Here is a 20191-nt window from a genome sequence, read left to right on the forward strand (position 1 = left end):
GCTCTTTGTCCAGTACGAGTGAGTAATCGCTCTTTTGTCCATCGCTGTCCTGATATCCAGAAGCTCTTTGTCCAGTACGAGGTGAGTAATCGCTGTCCTGATATCCAGAAGCTCTTTGTCCAGTACGAGGTGAGTAATCGCTGTCCTGATATCCAGAAGCTCTTTGTCCAGTACGAGGTGAGTCATCTCTGTCCTGATATCCAGAAGCTCTTTGTCCAGTACGAGGTGAGTCATCGGTGTCCTGATATCCAGAAGATCTTTGTCCAGTACGAGGTGAATCATCGCTGTCCTGATATCCAGAAGCTCTTTATCCAGTACGAGGTGAGTCATCGCTGTCCTCACATCCAGAAGCTCTTTGTCCAGTACGAGGTGAGTAATCGCTGTCCTGATATCCAGAAGCTCTTTGTCCAGTACGAGGTGAGTAATCGCTGTCCTGATATCCAGAAGCTCTTTGTCCAGTACGAGGTGAGTAATCGCTGTCCTGATATCCAGAAGATCTTTGTCAAGTACGAGGTGAGTAATCGCTGTCCTGATATCCAGAAGCTTTTTTCAGTCATAAGAGACGGAGGCAGAAATATTACGTACAAAATAAGTTACAAATAACGCAATAAACACACAATAGCACAATTGGTTAGGAGCCCGTAAACAAAATGTAAGCTAGCGAGATCAGGATAGTTCATACAAGGCTAGTAGGTTGTTGTTTTGTTTATTATCCCATGAAACAGTAGTCCTACATCACTACTGCTAGGCCTATTAGACTAGGCAACACTTGAAAACAAAAGAAAGAAAGAAAGAAAAGAAGGTGGAATCTTTTCTGGGAAGACATCTTGGATATGCTACCACAATGATATGCAAATGCACGTGGTGCCGCTTACTAACAATAAACTGAAGTACATTTCTCCAACCGCGAGAGAAGTTGATCTTCATTATCCTCAGTCTTGAACCCGGACAGTTCTAGTGCGGACCCCTAGTTCATTGAAAAGCGACATTGTTTCTTTAAGATTCGACTTTCAGCCATCAGCGGGTCTGTCTGTTCATTGTTGGAGAGAGAGAGAAAGAGACAGCGAGTTGAGATCGATATACGGGGGCTGAGGACAAGTCGTGCATAATATCATCGAGCAGCTGGGGTGGAAAGCCGCACATAACCCCGGTATTGAGCACACATCCTACCAGAGACAACATGGGTAAGTCGTCTACATTTGTTATGGTACCTCTAAATGGCTATTAATAGCCAACCAACCACAAACCAAACTGTACATTTTCGTTGGTATTCTTTGAATGATTTTTGAATTATATTATATTATGGCTGGCATGAAAAGTGCTGATAAGTGATTTGTTTAATGCTTTCGAGAGGTACAAACTAGCCTACTTTTCAGAAGTGCATTGTCTTTCACTTACAATGTCTTCATTTTTACCAACCCAATGTGTTCTAAGTGCTATTGGTTTTAGGAAAGTAGCAAGTGAATTAATTATAGGCCACTTTGCAACAATTTGAACACTAATGGGCTTCAGTTCCTGTTTCACTCGCTTTTCGGGCATAAAGTTCTGTGATGTCCATGAGAAGTTGTTTGAGGTCCCTAATAGGTCCGTATCTTTATTAGTATAGTTCCTCTCTGCAGTTCTCGAGAGGGGACTTTTGAGGCTAGAATTGTGCAAATAGAGAAGTGGAACTGTTTTAAACTAGGTAGAAAACCACTGCACCTGTTGCTGGGTGACTATGCTATTTTCCTTCCTATGTGTATGATAAGTACTGCTATTTTGTCTAAATAACAAAATTGCTTGAACATAGGTGTTGAGACTTGAAAAGTCAAGTGCTGAATATTAAGTCATGTTACTGAAGAGGCTTTTCGGCGGTGTGTTTGTAAAAGGCGCTTCATGGTCAATCTTACGTCTGCATTGGCCGTGAAGCATTTAAAGTGATACGGCCTCTGCAGAAGGCAGGACATTTATACTTCTTGTGCTTCGCGGAGCTGTTGTCAAGGAAGTGAGTTTGTTGTTTATACAGGACGTCCCGCCATCACCCACCGCCAACTAATCATGTCAATGCGGAACTATATGGAGCCCTCCGCATTGTTACAACATTTGAGAGGAGCAAGGTGATGCGGTCCAAAGCTCAATTTGGCTTCTGCGTGCTTCTGATGTCTCCGTAATTGCAGCACACCATTTATACAGAGTCTCCGACCACATTTTCCAATCAACCATAAATTGGCTCTTAGTCCGTGTTCTTTCATTGGCAAACTTTTTAATTGGTATGAAACTCATTTCCACACTGGAGTGATTATGCAACCTGGAAGACCACCTGATCTCTCTCTCACACACACACACACACACACACACACACACACACACACACACACACACACACACACACACACACACAACACACACACAAACAAAACCCTGGAGTCACGGAGTGCATGTGCATGGTGCCCCTTCCTGCCATCTGTGCCAACTGTAATAATGGTACCAGCTCCAGCCAGTCTTCTGAGGGAGAGCGTGATCTCCCCCTGCCATTCCCCACTTCCACCACGGACTATTGGATATCCCTCTGGTTGTCACAAGCCTCCTTCTGCTCCTATAAACCCCAGTGTGGGTGCTGGAGGTGGCTCTGGCTATTGTTTGCTTGACATTGGTGGCCCTTGTCTTCCCACACTGCACCGGGACAAAGAACATTGTCTCTGCAGTCACACAAGCAGCCTCTCTCTTTCTTAGTCTGTTTCTCTGTCCTCCCTCTTTTCTCCCACTCTCCATGGTTTGAGCGCCGATTGGAGCCAGGGTTAGTGCTGGGATTGGGACAGACAGATCCTCACATCCTAAGGGCCCATTCACAGCACATGACTCTGGGGAAGAATGCCCGTAGCTAGTTGACAGACTGAACACTACTGTGCATAGGGAACAGAGCAGTCCAAAGCCACAAAGAGTAACCCAGGGATGAGAGATTTTACGACCACAGCTGGATAGTGTAATAACTGTGGCCAGATCCTTACAGTATACAGTTGTTTATCCATCCATTTAGTCACAGTGACGTGTGTTCATTACCACTCCCTTGGTGGTTGCCCTATGCTTCTCTAGAGGTAACCCATACATAACCCTACATTAACCCCTATGTCGTTATGTCCTGTCCTATAGGTTGTTATGACTGCTGTATGAAGTGCCTGGGAGGGGTTCCATATTGCTCCCTGGTGGCCACTCTGCTGTGTTTCTCAGGGATCGCTCTGTTCTGTGGCTGTGGTCACCAGGCCCTCACTGAGACGGAGAGACTCATCGAGACATACTTCGCCCGTAACCTACAGGACTACATTACCCTGGCCTACCTGTGAGTGGCTCAAAGGCTACTGCTTTATCCCTAAACTACCCCCCTAGGAATACCTGCAACTGATTAGAATAGGGGTGGCCAAGACCTAGGCTTTGTTATAGCTGGGCTGGAACAAAAACCTCAATTGTTTTGGCGATCCAGGACCAGGATTGGCCTTGTTTACATGTCCCCTGAGTCTGCTGTATAAGTACATTGAACTAAACGGCAGACCTACTGTTAACGGTAGACCTCATGTTAACGGTAGACCTCATGTTAACGGTAGAGCTCATGTTAACGGTAGACCTCATGTTAACTTTAGAGCTCATGTTAACGATAGACCTACTGTTAACGGTAGACCTCATGTTAATGGTAGACCTCATGTTAACGGTAGACCTACTGTTAACGGTAGACCTCATGTTAACGGTAGACCTCATGTTAACGGTAGACCTCATGTTAACGGTAGAGCTCATGTTAACGGTAGACCTCATGTTAACTTTAGAGCTCATGTTAACGGTAGACCTACTGTTAACGGTAGACCTCATGTTAATGGTAGACCTCATGTTAACGGTAGACCTCATGTTAACGGTAGAGCTCATGTTAACGGTAGACCTCATGTTAACTTTAGAGCTCATGTTAACGATAGACCTACTGTTAACGGTAGACCTCATGTTAATGGTAGACCTCATGTTAACGGTAGACCTCATGTTAACGGTAGAGCTCATGTTAACGGTAGACCTCATGTTAACTTTAGAGCTCATGTTAACGGTAGACCTACTGTTAACGGTAGACCTCATGTTAACGGTAGACCTCATGTTAACGGTAGACCTCATGTTAACGGTAGAGCTCATGTTAACGGTAGACCTCATGTTAACTTTAGAGCTCATGTTAACGGTAGACCTACTGTTAACGGTAGACCTCATGTTAATGGTAGACCTCATGTTAACGGTAGACCTCATGTTAACGGTAGAGCTCATGTTAACGGTAGACCTCATGTTAACTTTAGAGCTCATGTTAACGATAGACCTACTGTTAACGGTAGACCTCATGTTAATGGTAGACCTCATGTTAACGGTAGACCTCATGTTAACGGTAGAGCTCATGTTAACGGTAGACCTCATGTTAACTTTAGAGCTCATGTTAACGGTAGACCTACTGTTAACGGTAGACCTCATGTTAACGGTAGACCTCATGTTAACGGTAGACCTCATGTTAACGGTAGAGCTCATGTTAACGGTAGACCTCATGTTAACTTTAGAGCTCATGTTAACGGTAGACCTACTGTTAACGGTAGACCTCATGTTAATGGTAGACCTCATGTTAACGGTAGACCTCATGTTAACGGTAGAGCTCATGTTAACGGTAGACCTCATGTTAACTTTAGACCTCATGTTAATGGTAGACCTCATGTTAACGGTAGACCTCATGTTAACGGTAGACCTCATGTTAACGGTAGACCTACTGTTAACGGTAGACCTCATGTTAACGGTAGACCTACTGTTAACGGTAGACCTCATGTTAACGGTAGAGCTCATGTTAACGGTAGACCTCATGTTAACGGTAGAGCTCATGTTAACGGTAGAGCTCATGTTAACGGTAGAGCTCATGTTAACGGTAGAGCTCATGTTAACGGTAGACCTCATGTTAATGGTAGACCTCATGTTAACGGTAGACCTACTGTTAACGGTAGACCTACTGTTAACGGTAGACCTCATGTTAACGGTAGACCTCATGTTAACGGTAGACCTACTGTTAACGGTAGACCTACTGTTAACGATAGACCTCATGTTAACGGTAGACCTCATGTTAACGGAAGACATCATGTTAACGATAGACCTCATGTTAACGGTAGACCTCATGTTAACGGTAGACCTCATGTTAACGGTAGAGCTCATGTTAACGGTAGACCTCATGTTAACGGTAGACCTCATGTTAACGGTAGACCTCATGTTAACGGTAGACCTCATGTTAACGGTAGACCTCATGTTAACGGTAGACCTCATGTTAACGGTAGACCTCATGTTAACGGTAGACCTCATGTTAACGGTAGACCTACTGTTAACGGTAGACCTCATGTTAACGGTAGACCTACTGTTAATGGTAGACCTCATGTTAACGGTAGACCTACTGTTAACGGTAGACCTCATGTTAACTTTAGAGCTCATGTTAACGGTAGACCTACTGTTAACGGTAGACCTCATGTTAACGGTAGACCTCATGTTAACGGTAGACCTCATGTTAACGGTAGAGCTCATGTTAACGGTAGACCTCATGTTAACTTTAGAGCTCATGTTAACGGTAGACCTACTGTTAACGGTAGACCTCATGTTAATGGTAGACCTCATGTTAACGGTAGACCTCATGTTAACGGTAGAGCTCATGTTAACGGTAGACCTCATGTTAACTTTAGACCTCATGTTAATGGTAGACCTCATGTTAACGGTAGACCTCATGTTAACGGTAGACCTCATGTTAACGGTAGACCTCATGTTAACGGTAGACCTACTGTTAACGGTAGACCTCATGTTAACGGTAGAGCTCATGTTAACGGTAGACCTCATGTTAACGGTAGAGCTCATGTTAACGGTAGAGCTCATGTTAACGGTAGAGCTCATGTTAACGGTAGAGCTCATGTTAACGGTAGAGCTCATGTTAACGGTAGACCTCATGTTAACGGTAGACCTCATGTTAACGGTAGACCTACTGTTAACGGTAGACCTCATGTTAACGGTAGACCTCATGTTAACGGAAGACATCATGTTAACGATAGACCTCATGTTAACGGTAGACCTCATGTTAACGGTAGACCTCATGTTAACGGTAGAGCTCATGTTAACGGTAGACCTCATGTTAACGGTAGACCTCATGTTAACGATAGACCTCATGTTAACGGTAGACCTACTGTTAACGGTAGACCTCATGTTAACGGTAGACCTACTGTTAATGGTAGACCTCATGTTAACGGTAGACCTCATGTTAACGGTAGACCTACTGTTAACGGTAGACCTACTGTTAACGGTAGACCTCATGTTAACGGTAGACCTCATGTTAACGGTAGACATCATGTAGATCTACTGTTAGTGATGTGTCCTAATACTTTTTTTCTCTCCTTCTCCCCTGCCCCTCCTCTTCCTTCTCCCCTGCCCCTCCTCTTCCTTCTCCCCTGCCCCTCCTCTTCCTTCTCCCCTGCCCCTCCTCTTCCTTCACCCCCTGCCCCTCCTCTTCCTTCACCCCCTGCCCCTCCTCTTCCTTCTCCCCTGGCCCTCCTCTTCCTTCACCCCCTGCCCCTCCTCTTCCTTCACCCCCTGCCCCTCCTCTTCCTTCACCCCCTGCCCCTCCTCTTCCTTCACCCCCTGCCCCTCCTCTTCCTTCACCCCTACCCCCTCCTCTTCCTTCACCCCTACCCCTCCTCTTCCTTCACCCCCTGGCCCTCCTCTTCCTTCACCCCCTGCCCCTCCTCTTCCTTCACCCCCTGGCCCTCCTCTTCCTTCACCCCCTGGACCCCTCCTCTTCCTTCACCCCTACCCCTCCTCTTCCTTCACCCCCCTGCCCCTCCTCTTCCTTATCCCCTGGACCCCTCCTCTTCCTTCACCCCCCTGCCCCTCCTCTTCCTTCTCCCCTGCCCCTCCTCTCCCCCTGCCCCTCCTCTTCCTTCTGCCCTGCCCCTCCTAACTTCCTTCACCCCCCCCTGCCCCTCCTCTTCCTTCTCCCCTGCCCCTCCTCTCCCCCTGCCCCTCCACTTCCTTCACCCCCCTGCCCCTCCTAACAGGGGTTCCTTCCTTCTCCCCTGCCCCTCCTCTTCCTTCTCCCCCCTGCCCCTCCTGGAGGTCCTTCTCCCCCCTGCCCCTCCTCTTCCTTCTCCCCACCCCTCATCTTCCTTCTCCCCCTGCCACCACCTCTTCCTTCACCCCCTGCCCCTCTTCTTCCTTCTCCCCTGCCCCTCCTCTTCCTTCACCCCACTGCCCCTCCTCTTCCTTCACCCCCCTGCCCCTCCTCTTCCTTCTCCCCTGCCCCTCCTCTTCCTTCTCCCCTGCCACTCCTCTTCCTTCACCCCCCTGCCCCCCCTCTTCCTTCACTCCACTGCCCCCCCCTCTTCCTTCACCCCACTGCCCCTCGTCTTCCTTCACCCTCCCGCCCCTCCTCTTTCTTCACCCTCCTCTTCCTTCACCCTCCTGCCCCACCTCTTCTGCTCTTCCAACATAGTATCCAGTACTTCCAGTATGTTATCTATGGCTTGGCTTCATTCTTCTTCCTCTACTGCATCGTACTGCTGGCGGAGGGATTCTACACAACCAGCGCCGCGAAGCAGACCTTCGGAGAGTTCAGGAGCACCCTGTGTGGACGCTGTCTTAGTAGCACGGTGAGAGAGTGGGAGAAATGGTGGAGGTGTGATGGTAACAGGCTGTGGTGGAGGGGTGATGGTGACAGGCTGTGGTGGAGGGGTGATGGTGACAGGCTGGGGTGGAGGGGTGATGGTAACAGGGTGGGGTGGAGGGGTGATGGTAACAGGGTGGAGGGGTGATGGTAACAGGCTGTGGTGGAGGGGTGATGGTAACAGGGTGGAGGGGTGATGGTAACAGGCTGTGGTGGAACAGGGTGGAGGGGTGATGGTAACTGGGTGGAGGGGTGATGGTAACAGGGTGGAGGGGTGATGGTAACAGGGTGGAGGGGTGATGGTAACAGGGTGGAGGGGTGATGGTAACAGGGGGAGGTGGGGGGTGAGGCTGGAGGGGTGATGATGGTAACAGGGTGGAGGGTGGGGTGGAGGGGTGATGGTAACAGGGTGGGGTGGAGGGGTGATGGTAACAGGGTGGGGTGGAGGGGTGATGGTAACAGGGTGGAGGGGTGATGGTGACAGGGTGTGGTGGAGGGGTGATGGTAACAGGCTGGGGTGGAGGGGTGATGGTAACAGGGTAGAGGGGTGATGGTAACAGGGTGGAGGGGTGATGGTAACAGGGTGGAGGGGTGATGGAAACAGGGTGGAGGGGTGATGGAAACAGGCTGGGGTAGAGGGGTGATGGTAACAGGGTAGAGGGGTGATGGTAACAGGGTGGAGGGGTGATGGTAACAGGCTGGGGTAGAGGGGTGATGGTAACAGGGTAGAGGGGTGATGGTAACAGGGTGGAGGGGTGATGGTAACAGGGTGGAGGGGTGATGGAAACAGGGTGGAGGGGTGATGGAAACAGGCTGGGGTAGAGGGGTGATGGTAACAGGGTAGAGGGGTGATGGTAACAGGCTGGGGTAGAGGGGTGATGGTAACAGGGTAGAGGGGTGATGGTAACAGGGTGGAGGGGTGATGGTAACAGGGTGGAGGGGTGATGGTAACAGGGTGGAGGGGTGATGGAAACAGGGTGGAGGGGTGATGGAAACAGGGTGGAGGGGTGATGGTGACAGGCTGGGGTGGAGGGGTGATGGTAACAGGGTGGAGGGGTGATGGTAACAGGGTGGAGGGGTGATGGAAACAGGGTGGAGGGGTGATGGAAACAGGGTGGAGGGGTGATGGTAACAGGCTGGGGTGGAGGGGTGATGGTAACAAGCTGGAGGGGTGATGGTAACAGGGTGGAGGGGTGATGATAACAGGGTGGGGTGGAGGGGTGATGGTAACAGGGTGGAGGGGTGATGGTAACAGGCTGGGGTGGAGGGGTGATGGTAACAGGGTGGAGGGGTGATGGTAACAGGCTGGGGTGGAGGGGTGATGGTAACAGGGTGGAGGGGTGATGGTAACAGGCTGGGGTGGAGGGGTGATGGTAACAGGATGGAGGGGTGATGGTAACAGGATGGGGTGGAGGGGTGATGGTAACAGGGTGGAGAGGTGATGGTAACAGGGTGGAGGGGTGATGGTAACAGTAACAGGGTGGAGGGGTGATGGTAACAGGATGGGGTGGAGGGGTGATGGTAACAGGCTGGGGTGGAGGGGTGATGGTAACAGGGTGGTGTGGAGGGGTGATGGTAACAGGGTGGAGGGGTGATGGAAACAGGGTGGAGGGGTGATGGTAACAGGCTGGGGTGGAGGGGTGATGGTAACAGGGTGGAGAGGTGATGGTAACAGGGTGGAGGGGTGATGGTAACAGGGTGGAGGGGTGATGGTAACAGGATGGGGTGGAGGGGTGATGGTAACAGGGTGGAGGGGTGATGGTAACAGGCTGGGGTGGAGGGGTGATGGTAACAGGGTGGAGGGGTGATGGTAACAGGGTGGGGTGGAGGGGTGATGGTAACAGGATGGGGTGGAGGGGTGATGGTAACAGGATGGGGTGGAGGGGTGATGGTAACAGGGTGGGGTGGAGGGGTGATGGTAACAGGGTGGAGGGGTGATGGTAACAGGGTGGAGGGGTGATGGTAACAGGGTGGGGTGGAGGGTGATGGTGGAGGGTGGGTAACAGGATGGGGTGGAGGGTGGGTGGAGGGGTGATGGTAGCAGGGTGGGGTGGAGGGGTGATGGTAACAGGGTGGAGGGGTGATGGAAACAGGGTGGAGGGGTGATGGAAACAGGGTGGAGGGGTGATGGTAACAGGCTGGGGTGGAGGGGTGATGGTAACAGGGTGGAGGGGTGATGGTGACAGGGTGGTGGGGTGATGGTAGCAGGGTGGTGTGGAACAGGGGTGATGGTAACAGGCTGGAGGGGTGATGGTAACAGGGTGGAGGGGTGATGGTGACAGGGTGGTGGGGTGATGGTAGCAGGGTGGTGTGGAGGGGTGATGGTAACAGGGTGGAGGGGTGATGGTAACAGGGTGGAGGGGTGATGGTAACAGGCTGGGGTGGAGGGGTGATGGTAACAGGATGGGGTGGAGGGGTGATGGTAACAGGGTGGAGGGGTGATGGTAACAGGCTGGGGTGGAGGGGTGATGGTAACAGGATGGAGGGGTGATGGTAACAGGATGGGGTGGAGGGGTGATGGTAACAGGGTGGAGAGGTGATGGTAACAGGGTGGAGGGGTGATGGTAACAGGGTGGAGGGGTGATGGTAACAGGATGGGGTGGAGGGGTGATGGTAACAGGCTGGGGTGGAGGGGTGATGGTAACAGGGTGGTGTGGAGGGGTGATGGTAACAGGGTGGAGGGGTGATGGTAACAGGGTGGAGGGGTGATGGTAACAGGCTGGGGTGGAGGGGTGATGGTAACAGGGTGGAGGGGTGATGGTAACAGGGTGGAGGGGTGATGGTAACAGGGTGGAGGGGTGATGGTAACAGGATGGGGTGGAGGGGTGATGGTAACAGGGTGGAGGGGTGATGGTAACAGGCTGGGGTGGAGGGGTGATGGTAACAGGGTGGAGGGGTGATGGTAACAGGGTGGGGTGGAGGGGTGATGGGTAACAGGATGGGGTGGAGGGGTGATGGTAACAGGATGGGGTGGAGGGGTGATGGTAACAGGATGGGGTGGAGGGGTGATGGTAACAGGATGTGGGTGGAGGGGTGATGGTAACAGGGTGGAGGGGTGATGGTAACAGGGTGGGGTGGAGGGGTGATGGTAACAGGGTGGAGGGGTGATGGTAACAGGCTGGGGTGGAGGGGTGATGGTAACAGGGTGGGGTGGAGGGGTGATGGTAACAGGATGGGGTGGAGGGGTGATGGTAACAGGGTGGAGGGGTGATGGTAACAGGCTGGGGTGGAGGGGTGATGGTAACAGGGTGGAGGGGTGATGGTAACAGGGTGGAGGGGTGATGGTAACAGGATGGGGTGGAGGGGTGATGGTAACAGGGTGGAGGGGTGATGGTAACAGGCTGGGGTGGAGGGGTGATGGTAACAGGGTGGAGGTGTGATGGTAACAGGGTGGAGGGGTGATGGTAACTGGGTGGAGGGGTGATGGTAACAGGATGGGGTGGAGGGGTGATGGTAACAGGGTGGAGGGGTGATGTAACAGGGTGGAGGGTTGATGGTAACAGCGTGGAGGGGTGATGGTGACACGGTGTAGGGGTGATGGTAACAGGGTGGAGGGGTGATGGTAACAGGATGGGGTGGAGGGTGATGGTAACAGGATGGGGTGGAGGGTGATGGTAACAGGGTGGGGTGGGGTGGAGGGGTGATTGTTTCAGGGTGGAGGGGTGATGGTAACAGGATGGGGTGGAGGGTGATGGTAACAGGCTGGGGTGGAGGGGTGATGGTGACAGGGTGGAGGGGTGATGGTAACAGGGTGGAGGGGTGATGGTAACAGGATGGAGGGGTGATGGTAACAGGGTGGAGGGGTGATGGTGACAGGGTGGGGTGGAGGGGTGATGGTAACAGGGTGGAGGGGTGATGGTAACAGGGTGGAGGGGTGATGGTAACAGGATGGAGGGGTGATGGTAACAGGGTGGAGGGTGATGGTGACAGGTTGGGGTGGAGGGGTGATGGTAACAGGGTGGAGGGGTGATGGTAACAGGGTGGAGGGGTGATGGTAACAGGATGGAGGGGTGATGGTAACAGGCTGGGGTGGAGGGGTGATGGAAACAGGGTGGAGGGGTGATGGTGACAGGATGGGGTGGGGTGGAGGGGTGATGTTAACAGGCTGGGATGGAGGGGTGATGGTAACTGGGTGGAGGGGTGATGGTAACAGGGTGGAGGGTGATGGTAACAGGGTAGAGGGGTGATGGTGACAGGATGGGGTGGGGTGGAGGGGTGATGTTAACAGGCTGGGGTGGAGGGGTGATGGTAACAGGGTGGAGGGGCATTTTTGGCCTGTTAAAATTCATAATATCTAAACATGAATCTCTCTCTTCATCTGCAGTTTATATTGATAACGTACCTTCTGGCGGTGGTGTGGCTGTTGGTGTTTGCCTTCTCTGCCTTGCCTGTCTACTTCTTCTACAACATGGACACTACCTGCCACACCATCACCGTCCTGACTGAGACACCAGCTAGCATCAACCAGCTCTGTATTGACGCCAGGCAGTACGGTAAGGAAAGAGAACATCACCTCGCTATATCATCTGCTATGTTCATTCATATGGTGACATACAGTGCTTTCGGTAAGTATTCAGACCCCTTTGACTAATTCCACATTTTGTTACGTTACAGCCTTATTCTGAAATGGATTATATTTTTTTGTAAATGTATAAAAAATATTAAAAAACATCACATTTACGTAAGTTTTCAGACCATCTGCTCTGAGACTCTAAATTGAGCTCAGGTGCATCCTGTTTCCATTGATCATCCTTGAGCTGTTTCTACAACTTGATTGGAGTCCACCTGTGGTAAATTCAATTGGTTGAACATGATTTGGAAAGGTGTCTATATAAGGTCATCCTTGACAGTTGACAGTGAATGTCAGAGCAAAAACCAAGCCATGAGGTCGAAGGAATTGTCCATAGAGTTCCGAGACAGATCTGGGGAAGGATACCAAAATATGTCTGCAGCATTGAAGGTCCCCAAGAACACAGTAGCCTCCGTCATACTTAAATGGAAGAAGTTTGGATCCACCAAGACTCTTCCTAGAACTGTCTGCCCGGCCAAAATGAGCAATCGGGGGAGAAGGGCCTTGGTCAGGGAGGTGACCAAGAACCCGATGGTGACTCTGACAGAGCTTCAGAGTTCCTCTGGTGGAGATGGGAGAACCTTCCAGAAGGACAACCATCTCTGCAGCGCTCCACCAAGCAGGCCTTTATGCTAGAGTGGCCAGATGGAAGCCATTTCTCAGTAAAAGGCAAATGACAGCCCACTTGGAGTTTGCCAAATGGCACCTAAAGACTATGACCATGATAAACAAGATTCTCTGGTCTGTTGAAACCAAGATTGAACTCTTTGGCCTGAATGCCAAGCGTCACATCTGGAGGATGGCACCATTCCTATGGTGAAGCCCAACCCCACGGTGAAGCATGGTGGTGGTGGCAGCATCGAGGGAAAGATGAACAGCGTAAAGTACAAAGAGATCCTTGATGACAACCTGCTCCAGAGCGCTCAGGACCTCAGACTGGGGTGAAGGTTCACCTTCCAACAGGACAATGACCCTAAGTATACAACCAAGACAATGCATGAGTGGCTTCGGGACGAGTTTCAGAGTGGCCCTGCCAGAGCCCGGACTTGAACCCAGTCGAACATCTCTGGAGAGACCTAAAAATAGCTGTGCAGCAACACTCTCTTTCCACCCTGACAGAGCTTGAGAGGATATGCTGAGAATAATGGGAGAAACTACCCAAATACAGGTGTGCCAAGCTTGTTGCGTCAAACCCAAGAAGACTCAAGGCTGTAATCGCTGCCAAAGGTGCTTCAACAAAGTACTGAGTAAAGGGTCTGAATACTTATGTAAATGTGATATTTAAGGTTTAATACGTTTAGCAACAAATTTGAACCTGTTTTTGCTTTGTCATTATGGGGTAATGTGTGTAGATTGTTGAGAGGGAAAAAACTGTTTGAATCTATTTTAGAATAAAGGCTGTAACGTAAAAGAAAACATAGAAATAGTCCAGCATTCTGAATACCTTCTGAATACCTTCTGAATGCCTTCTGAATGCCTTCTGAATACCTTCTGAATGCCTTCTGAATACCTTCTGAATACCTTCTGAATGCCTTCTGAATGCCTTCTGAATACCTTCTGAATGCCTTCTGAATACCTTCTGAATGCCTTCTGAATACCTTCTGAATACCTTCTGAATGCCTTCTGAATGCCCTGTATGATCTATGTGGGCCTCGTAAAGGTTGGTCATACCACGTTTAACATGTATTACCTTTTAATGTGGCAGAAACACAACCAGTCATGACGTTTTCATCTGAATGTCAAACAATCACTTAACAAAGACGGTCCTGTAGGCTACCTGTGCACATTAGTTCACTCAGAAAATAATTCCAGCATCCAAACCCCAACAGTGCGCTGTGCATTAACAATGTGATGAATGGAAACAGACAGCTGCTATAAAACACCTAGGTGTATTGTAATGACATTCTGGGATTGTCATTAGGCCTCCACTTGTAGCCTGAATTGATGCATCCACTGTTGTCTGCGCACGCCGCTCCTCTACACCTTGGCAAAAAGTGTTTTCGTCGAACAACAATTCAATTCGCTCATTTTTCATGGCCTATATTTTTCTAGGCAATATATGTTAATTGTGATAGGCTCACGTTTTACCGGTAAGTTCTACCCTCACAATTCTTTTGGGCTGGGACACTGTACCTTACCGGACCTTACCAGACCATACCAGACCTTACCAGACCGTACCTTACCAAACCAGAAGATACCATACCAGACCATAATGTACCAGAACATACCAGACCTTACCGTACCGACCTTACCGTACCAGACCGTACCTTACCAGACCATAATGTACCAGAACATACTAGACCTTACCTTACCAGACCATAATGTACCAGAACATACCAGACCGTACCTTACCAGACCATAATGTACCAGAACATACCAGACCGTACCTTACCAGACCATAATGTACCAGAACATACCAGACCGTACCAGACCGTACCTTACCAGACCATAATGTACCAGAACATACCAGACCGTACCTTACCAGACCATAATGTACCAGAACATACCAGACCGTACCTTACCAGACCATAATGTACCAGAATATACCAGACCGTACCTTACCAGACCGTGACAGACCATACCGTACCAGAACATACTTGTACCATACCGTATCAGAACTTACCATGCCAGACCGTTCCAGAACATACCGTACAGACCGTACCATACCCTGACATTACCAACTGTGAAAGCAGACATTTTAGAGCAGGGAATGGAATATGTGTATATATTGTTAATGTCTTTCAGGGCTCTTACCATGGAATGCGTTGCCAGGCAAAGCCTGTGGAATGACGCTGTCCGCCGTCTGCAAAACCAGAGAGGTCAGTCATTCAGTCTCTCATCATAGAACTTGGCAGACGTGTTAAAACCAATGCGTCTCTAGAGTCTAGAATGTCTCTGACATATTTCCAGAATGACACATGATAACTCTTGACTCTGATTTGTCCTTTTACAGTTCCGCGTGACCTACGACCTGTACATCGCAGCGTTTGCCGGGGCTGGCATCACACTCTTGGCTCTGGTGAGTGACCCCGCCCTAATCTCTACACTGGGAGCAGATTGGTTACAGCTTTACAATAGAGTTGTGTCCCATGTGACATAGTCAGTGTCGGTGTTCAGGAATGGCAGAATGTCAGGTCTCCATGGCTGATGAGTCTCACTGTAGCTCTCTGTTCTTTCACTTTGAGTTCTCAGCTGATTCTGATGATAGAAATACCCTAATAACGTCATAACGGCTGGGACTTTTCCTGCTGGGAAGATCCCATAGTTACATTACCATGTCAGTACACTGTTAAATGTAGCCTACTGTAGATCAGAATTATACTGAGATTGTCATGGACCTTGATGAACATAATAGGTGACCTTGATGAACATAATAGGTGCATGAAATGGGGCTCGAAATTCTGTCTTATCTGTCTCTTTTTGGGCTCTTTCTTACCCTCTTTCCCTCTCTGTCTCTCTCTCTCTCTTTCCCTCTCTCTCTCTCTCTCTTTCCCACTCTCTCTCTCTCTTTCTCCATCTCTCTCTCTCCCTCCATCTCTCTTCTCCCATCTCTCTCTCCCTCCATCTCTCTCCATCTCTCTCTCCCCTCCATCTCTCTCTCCATCTCCCTCCATCTCTCTCTCCCCATCCATCTCTCTCTCTCTCTCTCCCTCCATCTCTCTCTCTCCCTCCATCTCTCCATCTCTCTCCCCTCCATCTCTCTCTCCCCATCTCCCATCTCTCTCTCTCTCTCCCTCCATCTCTCTCTCTCCCTCCATCTCCCATCTCTCTCTCCCTCCATCTCTCTCTCTCTCCCTCTCTCTCTCCCTCTCATCTCTCCCCTCCATCTCTCTCTCTCCCTCCATCTCTCTCCCTCCATCCTCTCTCCATCTCTCTCTCCCTCCATCTCTCTCTCTCCCTCCATCTCTCTCTCCCTCCCTCCATCTCTCTCTCTCCCTCCATCCATCTCTCTCCCCCCTCCATCTCTCCATCTCTCTCTCCCTCCATCTCTCTCTCCCTCCATCTCTCTCTCCTCTCCATCTCTCTCTCCCTCCCTCCATCTCTCTCTCCTCTCCCTCCATCTCTCTCCCCTCCATCTCTCTCTCCCTCCATCTCTCTCTCTCTCCCTCCATCTCTCTCTCCCTCCATCTCTCTCTCTCTCCATCTCTCTCCCTCCATCTCTCTCTCCCTCCATCTCTCTCTCTCTCCCTCCATCTCTCTCTCCATCTCTCCATCTCTCTCTCTCCCTCCATCTCTCTCTCCATCTCCCTCCCATCTCTCTCTCTCCTCCATCTCATCTCTCTCTCTCCATCCATCTCTCTCCTCCATCTCTCTCTCTCTCCCTCCATCTCTCTCTCCCTCCATCTCTCTCTCCCATCTCCCTCCATCTCATCTCTCTCTCCCTCCATCTCTCTCTCCATCTCCATCTCTCCATCTCCCTCCCTCCATCTCTCTCTCTCTCCATCTCTCTCTCTCCCCTCCATCTCTCTCTCCCTCCATCTCTCTCTCCCTCCATCTCTCTCTCTCTCTCCATCTCTCTCCCTCCATCTCTCTCTCCCTCCATCTCTCTCCATCTCTCCATCTCTCTCTAGCTCACCTACATGGTGTCCACCACCTATAACTTTGCGGTGCTGCGTTACCTGGGGAGAAAGGGCATAGGCCCACGGTGTTAAGACTCTCCACTTCCTGTCTCTCGATCCGACACAGACACCCAGAGGGGACACTATGACTCCCTAACACCCCTCTGCCTATCCTCAACACCGCCGGTGGAGTTGATTCCTTGGATTCGAGTGATTGATTCCTTGAACGATTCCTATTCCTTCCATTTTTCCCTTCACGACCCACCAACCTTTCCATGTACTGTGTCTTCGTAGCACCATGGGTGGTTTGGTCGAAACGCAGACGTTTACTACCTTAGTCTACTGCTTTGTCACGCTGTTCTTCTCATGTTATATTTACTTTGCTCTGAAGATGTCTTCTTCAAGTTAGAAGTTTTCTGTATTTTTGTTATTCTCCGTGTGTATTTTATCATGGGTTTGTAAAGTAATGTTCCTCATATACTGCAGTTAGTGTGCCTGATGTATACTTCATGTTTTCTTCACTTTTTAAAACGTAAATCACATGTAAAAACCTACCTAGTAATATAACAAAAATCATTTTATTTGACAAAAGTATTCAGTTATAAATGTCTCACTGACTCTCATGGTTAGGGACTACTTGGTTAGGGACTACTTGGTTAGGGACCACTTTGGGATTATAATCGGTTACCATGGGTACAATCCCTCACATCTGGTTGCCATGGTGCCAGACATGTGTGCGTTTGCAGTTCTTCTCTCTGACCTCAGGGCCTTTTCTCACGGGAGGCAGAAAGGCCTCAACAATGGAGGCCGCCCCCTTAGGACTTCTTAGAAAACTAACCAATCAGAGGGGGTTCCTAGGGTCCACCTGCCCCGGCTCCCGGTTAGGGGGTGGAAGGGAGGTCTGTGTGACAAGGCCCCTTTGTTACTATAGGGACCGTGGTCTATGGCAAGGGTCAGATTGCATGTCATAGGGAGAGGGTCTCATGACAAAGACAGGAGAAAGGCTTCCCTCAAAGGCCTGAATACAACCCTGCTGTGACGAACCCAGTGCTGCACGACATCCCATCTGTTGGAGGTGATGGATCCTGTGAAGGGACTTGGAAAGAAAAGGGTTAACATTTTGTTTGAATGAAGGGATATCTCTGAGAGAAAAGGGACAACATTTTTAGTGAGTTTGTACCATAGATTTCTGGTTGGTACAGATCAATAGGAGAAGGAGAAGTCCTTAATATCTCTGTTTTTAATGTTGAGATAATAAAGTTGTTACAGGTGCTTCATTTTTTTTAGCAACCTTCGTGTTATTTAGAAGTTTAAAACATCTCTGAAGATGCTTGACTCTGTATGGCTCTGCATTGAGGTGATATTATCATTGCTCCTCCTTCTGGCAGTATACGTTCGCAAGGGATGAGGGTCTGTTATAGAGGCAAAACAATGCAGTTTTTATATAGTTTTGTCTCTGTAGCTGTCTAGAAAATATTAGTAGTTATTGTATAACACCCCTAGTACTTACTGTAGGTAAATGTACTAATCTTAATGACACTTTGTTTAATCTCTTGCTAACAAAATATCTTGTAACATACTGTGAGTATAGGTTATCCAATTGGGTGGAAGCTTGATCCAACAGCTCAGGTTGGTTTTGTGAACTGACGGCTGGCTGTCTGTGTTTTTTGTTTCTTTGTGTTTTATGATATGTTGGTTTGGCAATAAAAGATGGTCTGTCCTTTTTTAAAGAAATTGTTCTCTCTGTTTTTGTCACGACCGGATATTGAACCCATATGACGTCCGTGCTACTCAAAGGTTTGGCTACTACTGTCAGAACCCAGAACCAAACCTTGTGTGCTCTGACCAGCTAGTCAACGTGGCTTTTATTTATTCACATTTATGTGAAGTCTGCCACGGGAAACTTGGCTGCTCATCTCACAAGCATAGCTCACTGAACCAACTCGGTTACTTCTCAATATAAATGTTTTGTGTGAGAACCTATGCCCTGCTGTTGGTGTTATAGGAAGACATGTGCTCCTGGGACTGGTGGTGTGCTCTGTTTCTCTCCTCTCTTCTCTATACAGACACTCAGCTCCCTCCACCTGGCAGTCAGACTACAGACACTCAGCTCCCTCCACCTGGACGAGGAGGAATAAGGAGTGGAAGAGCTTCGAGCTATACAGAGGAATCCAGGACAATTGAGGGACAATGTGCTCCCTTTACGCACATCACATCATATCATATCTGATAGTCTACCTCCTGACTGGCCCCCTCATTCCTCCATGGTAACCCATAAGAAGGATCAGTTGGAGCTGACCCCCTCATTCCTCCATGGTAACCCCTAAGAAGGATCAGTTGGAGCTGACCCCCTCATTCCTCCATGGTAACCCATAAGAAGGATCAGTTGGAGCTGACCCCCTCATTCCTCCATGGTAACCCCTAAGAAGGATCAGTTGGAGCTGACTCTCTCATTCCTCCATGGTAACCCCTAAGAAGGATCAGTTGGAGCTGACTCCCTAAACGTGAAGTGCCAGTTTCCCAGACCCAGATTAAGCCAAATCCTGGATTTAATATCACTTTCAGTGGAGAATCTCCATTGCTCTTTGCTTTTTAATCCAGGACTAAGCCTACTAATCTGGGTCCGGGAAACTGTCCCTCAAAAGATTCGTCCCTAAAATGTTTTAAAAAATAAATAAAATAAAAACATTTTTTTTTATTGTTGCTCTTTAAGCCCACACACCTTATTGTGCCTTCTTAGTTTGTCGTTTTAGCCCAGTGGGTGGTTTAGTTTGTCTTCTTAGCCCAGTGGGTGGTTTAGTTTGTCTTCTTAGCCCAGTGGGTGGTTTAGTTTGTCTTCTTAGCCCAGTGGGTGGTTTAGTTTGTCTTCTTAGCCCAATGGGTGGTTTAGTTTGTCTTCTTAGCCCAGTCAGTTGGTGCTGAACTCCTGGCCCCCTCATTCCTCCATGGTAACCCCTAAGAAGGATCAGTTGGTGCTGACTCCCTCATTTCCTCCATGGTTTGGTTTAGTTTGTCTTCTTAGCCCAGTGGGTGGTTTAGTTTGTCTTCTTAGCCCAGTGGGTGGTTTAGTTTGTCTACTTAGCCCAGTGGGTGGTTTAGTTTGTCTTCTTAGCCCAGTGGGTGGTTTAGTTTGTCTTCTTAGCCCAGTGGGTGGTTTAGTTTGTCTTCTTAGCCCAGTGGGTGGTTTAGTTTGTCTTCTTAGCCCAGTGGGTGGTTTAGTTTGTCTTCTTAGCCCAGTGGGTGGTTTGGTTTGTCTTCTTAGCCCAGTGGGTGGTTTAGTTTGTCTTCTTAGCCCAGTGGGTGGTTTAGTTTGTCTTCTTAGCCCAGTGGGTGGTTTAGTTTGTCTTCTTAGCCCAGTGGGTGGTTTAGTTTGTCTTCTTAGCCCAGTGGGTGGTT

The 20191-nt window shown here is 49.3% G+C and overlaps 1 protein-coding gene across 2 annotated transcripts; it reads left to right on the plus strand.

The window, feature by feature from the left end:
- Nucleotides 1-936: 936 nt before the first annotated feature.
- plp1a (proteolipid protein 1a) lies at nucleotides 937-18529 on the plus strand. Of its 2 annotated transcripts, XM_064973159.1 has the most exons (7): nucleotides 937-1184; nucleotides 3130-3316; nucleotides 7496-7652; nucleotides 11991-12159; nucleotides 14982-15055; nucleotides 15190-15255; nucleotides 16808-18529. In XM_064973159.1, exons 1-7 carry the CDS (start codon nucleotides 1181-1183, stop codon nucleotides 16886-16888), a joined length of 738 nt encoding a protein of 245 aa, XP_064829231.1. In that variant the 5' UTR covers nucleotides 937-1180; the 3' UTR covers nucleotides 16889-18529. The 2 variants fall into 2 exon arrangements, with proteins under 2 accessions (XP_064829231.1, XP_064829230.1); XM_064973158.1 differs by lacking the exon at nucleotides 937-1184 and having other exon boundaries at nucleotides 3114-3316.
- The last annotated feature ends 1662 nt before the right edge of the window (nucleotides 18530-20191 follow it).

The sequence above is a fragment of the Oncorhynchus masou genome, chromosome 9 (genome assembly GCF_036934945.1).
Source record: "Oncorhynchus masou masou isolate Uvic2021 chromosome 9, UVic_Omas_1.1, whole genome shotgun sequence".
In the NCBI taxonomy this organism is placed as follows: domain Eukaryota; kingdom Metazoa; phylum Chordata; class Actinopteri; order Salmoniformes; family Salmonidae; genus Oncorhynchus; species Oncorhynchus masou.

Bases quoted from the DNA above. Each gene is read 5' to 3' on its own strand.
- plp1a (XM_064973158.1), top strand. From the start codon at position 3,114: ATGTCCTGTCCTATAGGTTGTTATGACTGCTGTATGAAGTGCCTGGGA. The intron at 15,056-15,189 runs GTCAGTCATTCA...GTCCTTTTACAG, and splicing joins CCGTCTGCAAAACCAGAGAG to TTCCGCGTGACCTACGACCT. The intron at 15,256-16,807 runs GTGAGTGACCCC...ATCTCTCTCTAG, and splicing joins GCATCACACTCTTGGCTCTG to CTCACCTACATGGTGTCCAC.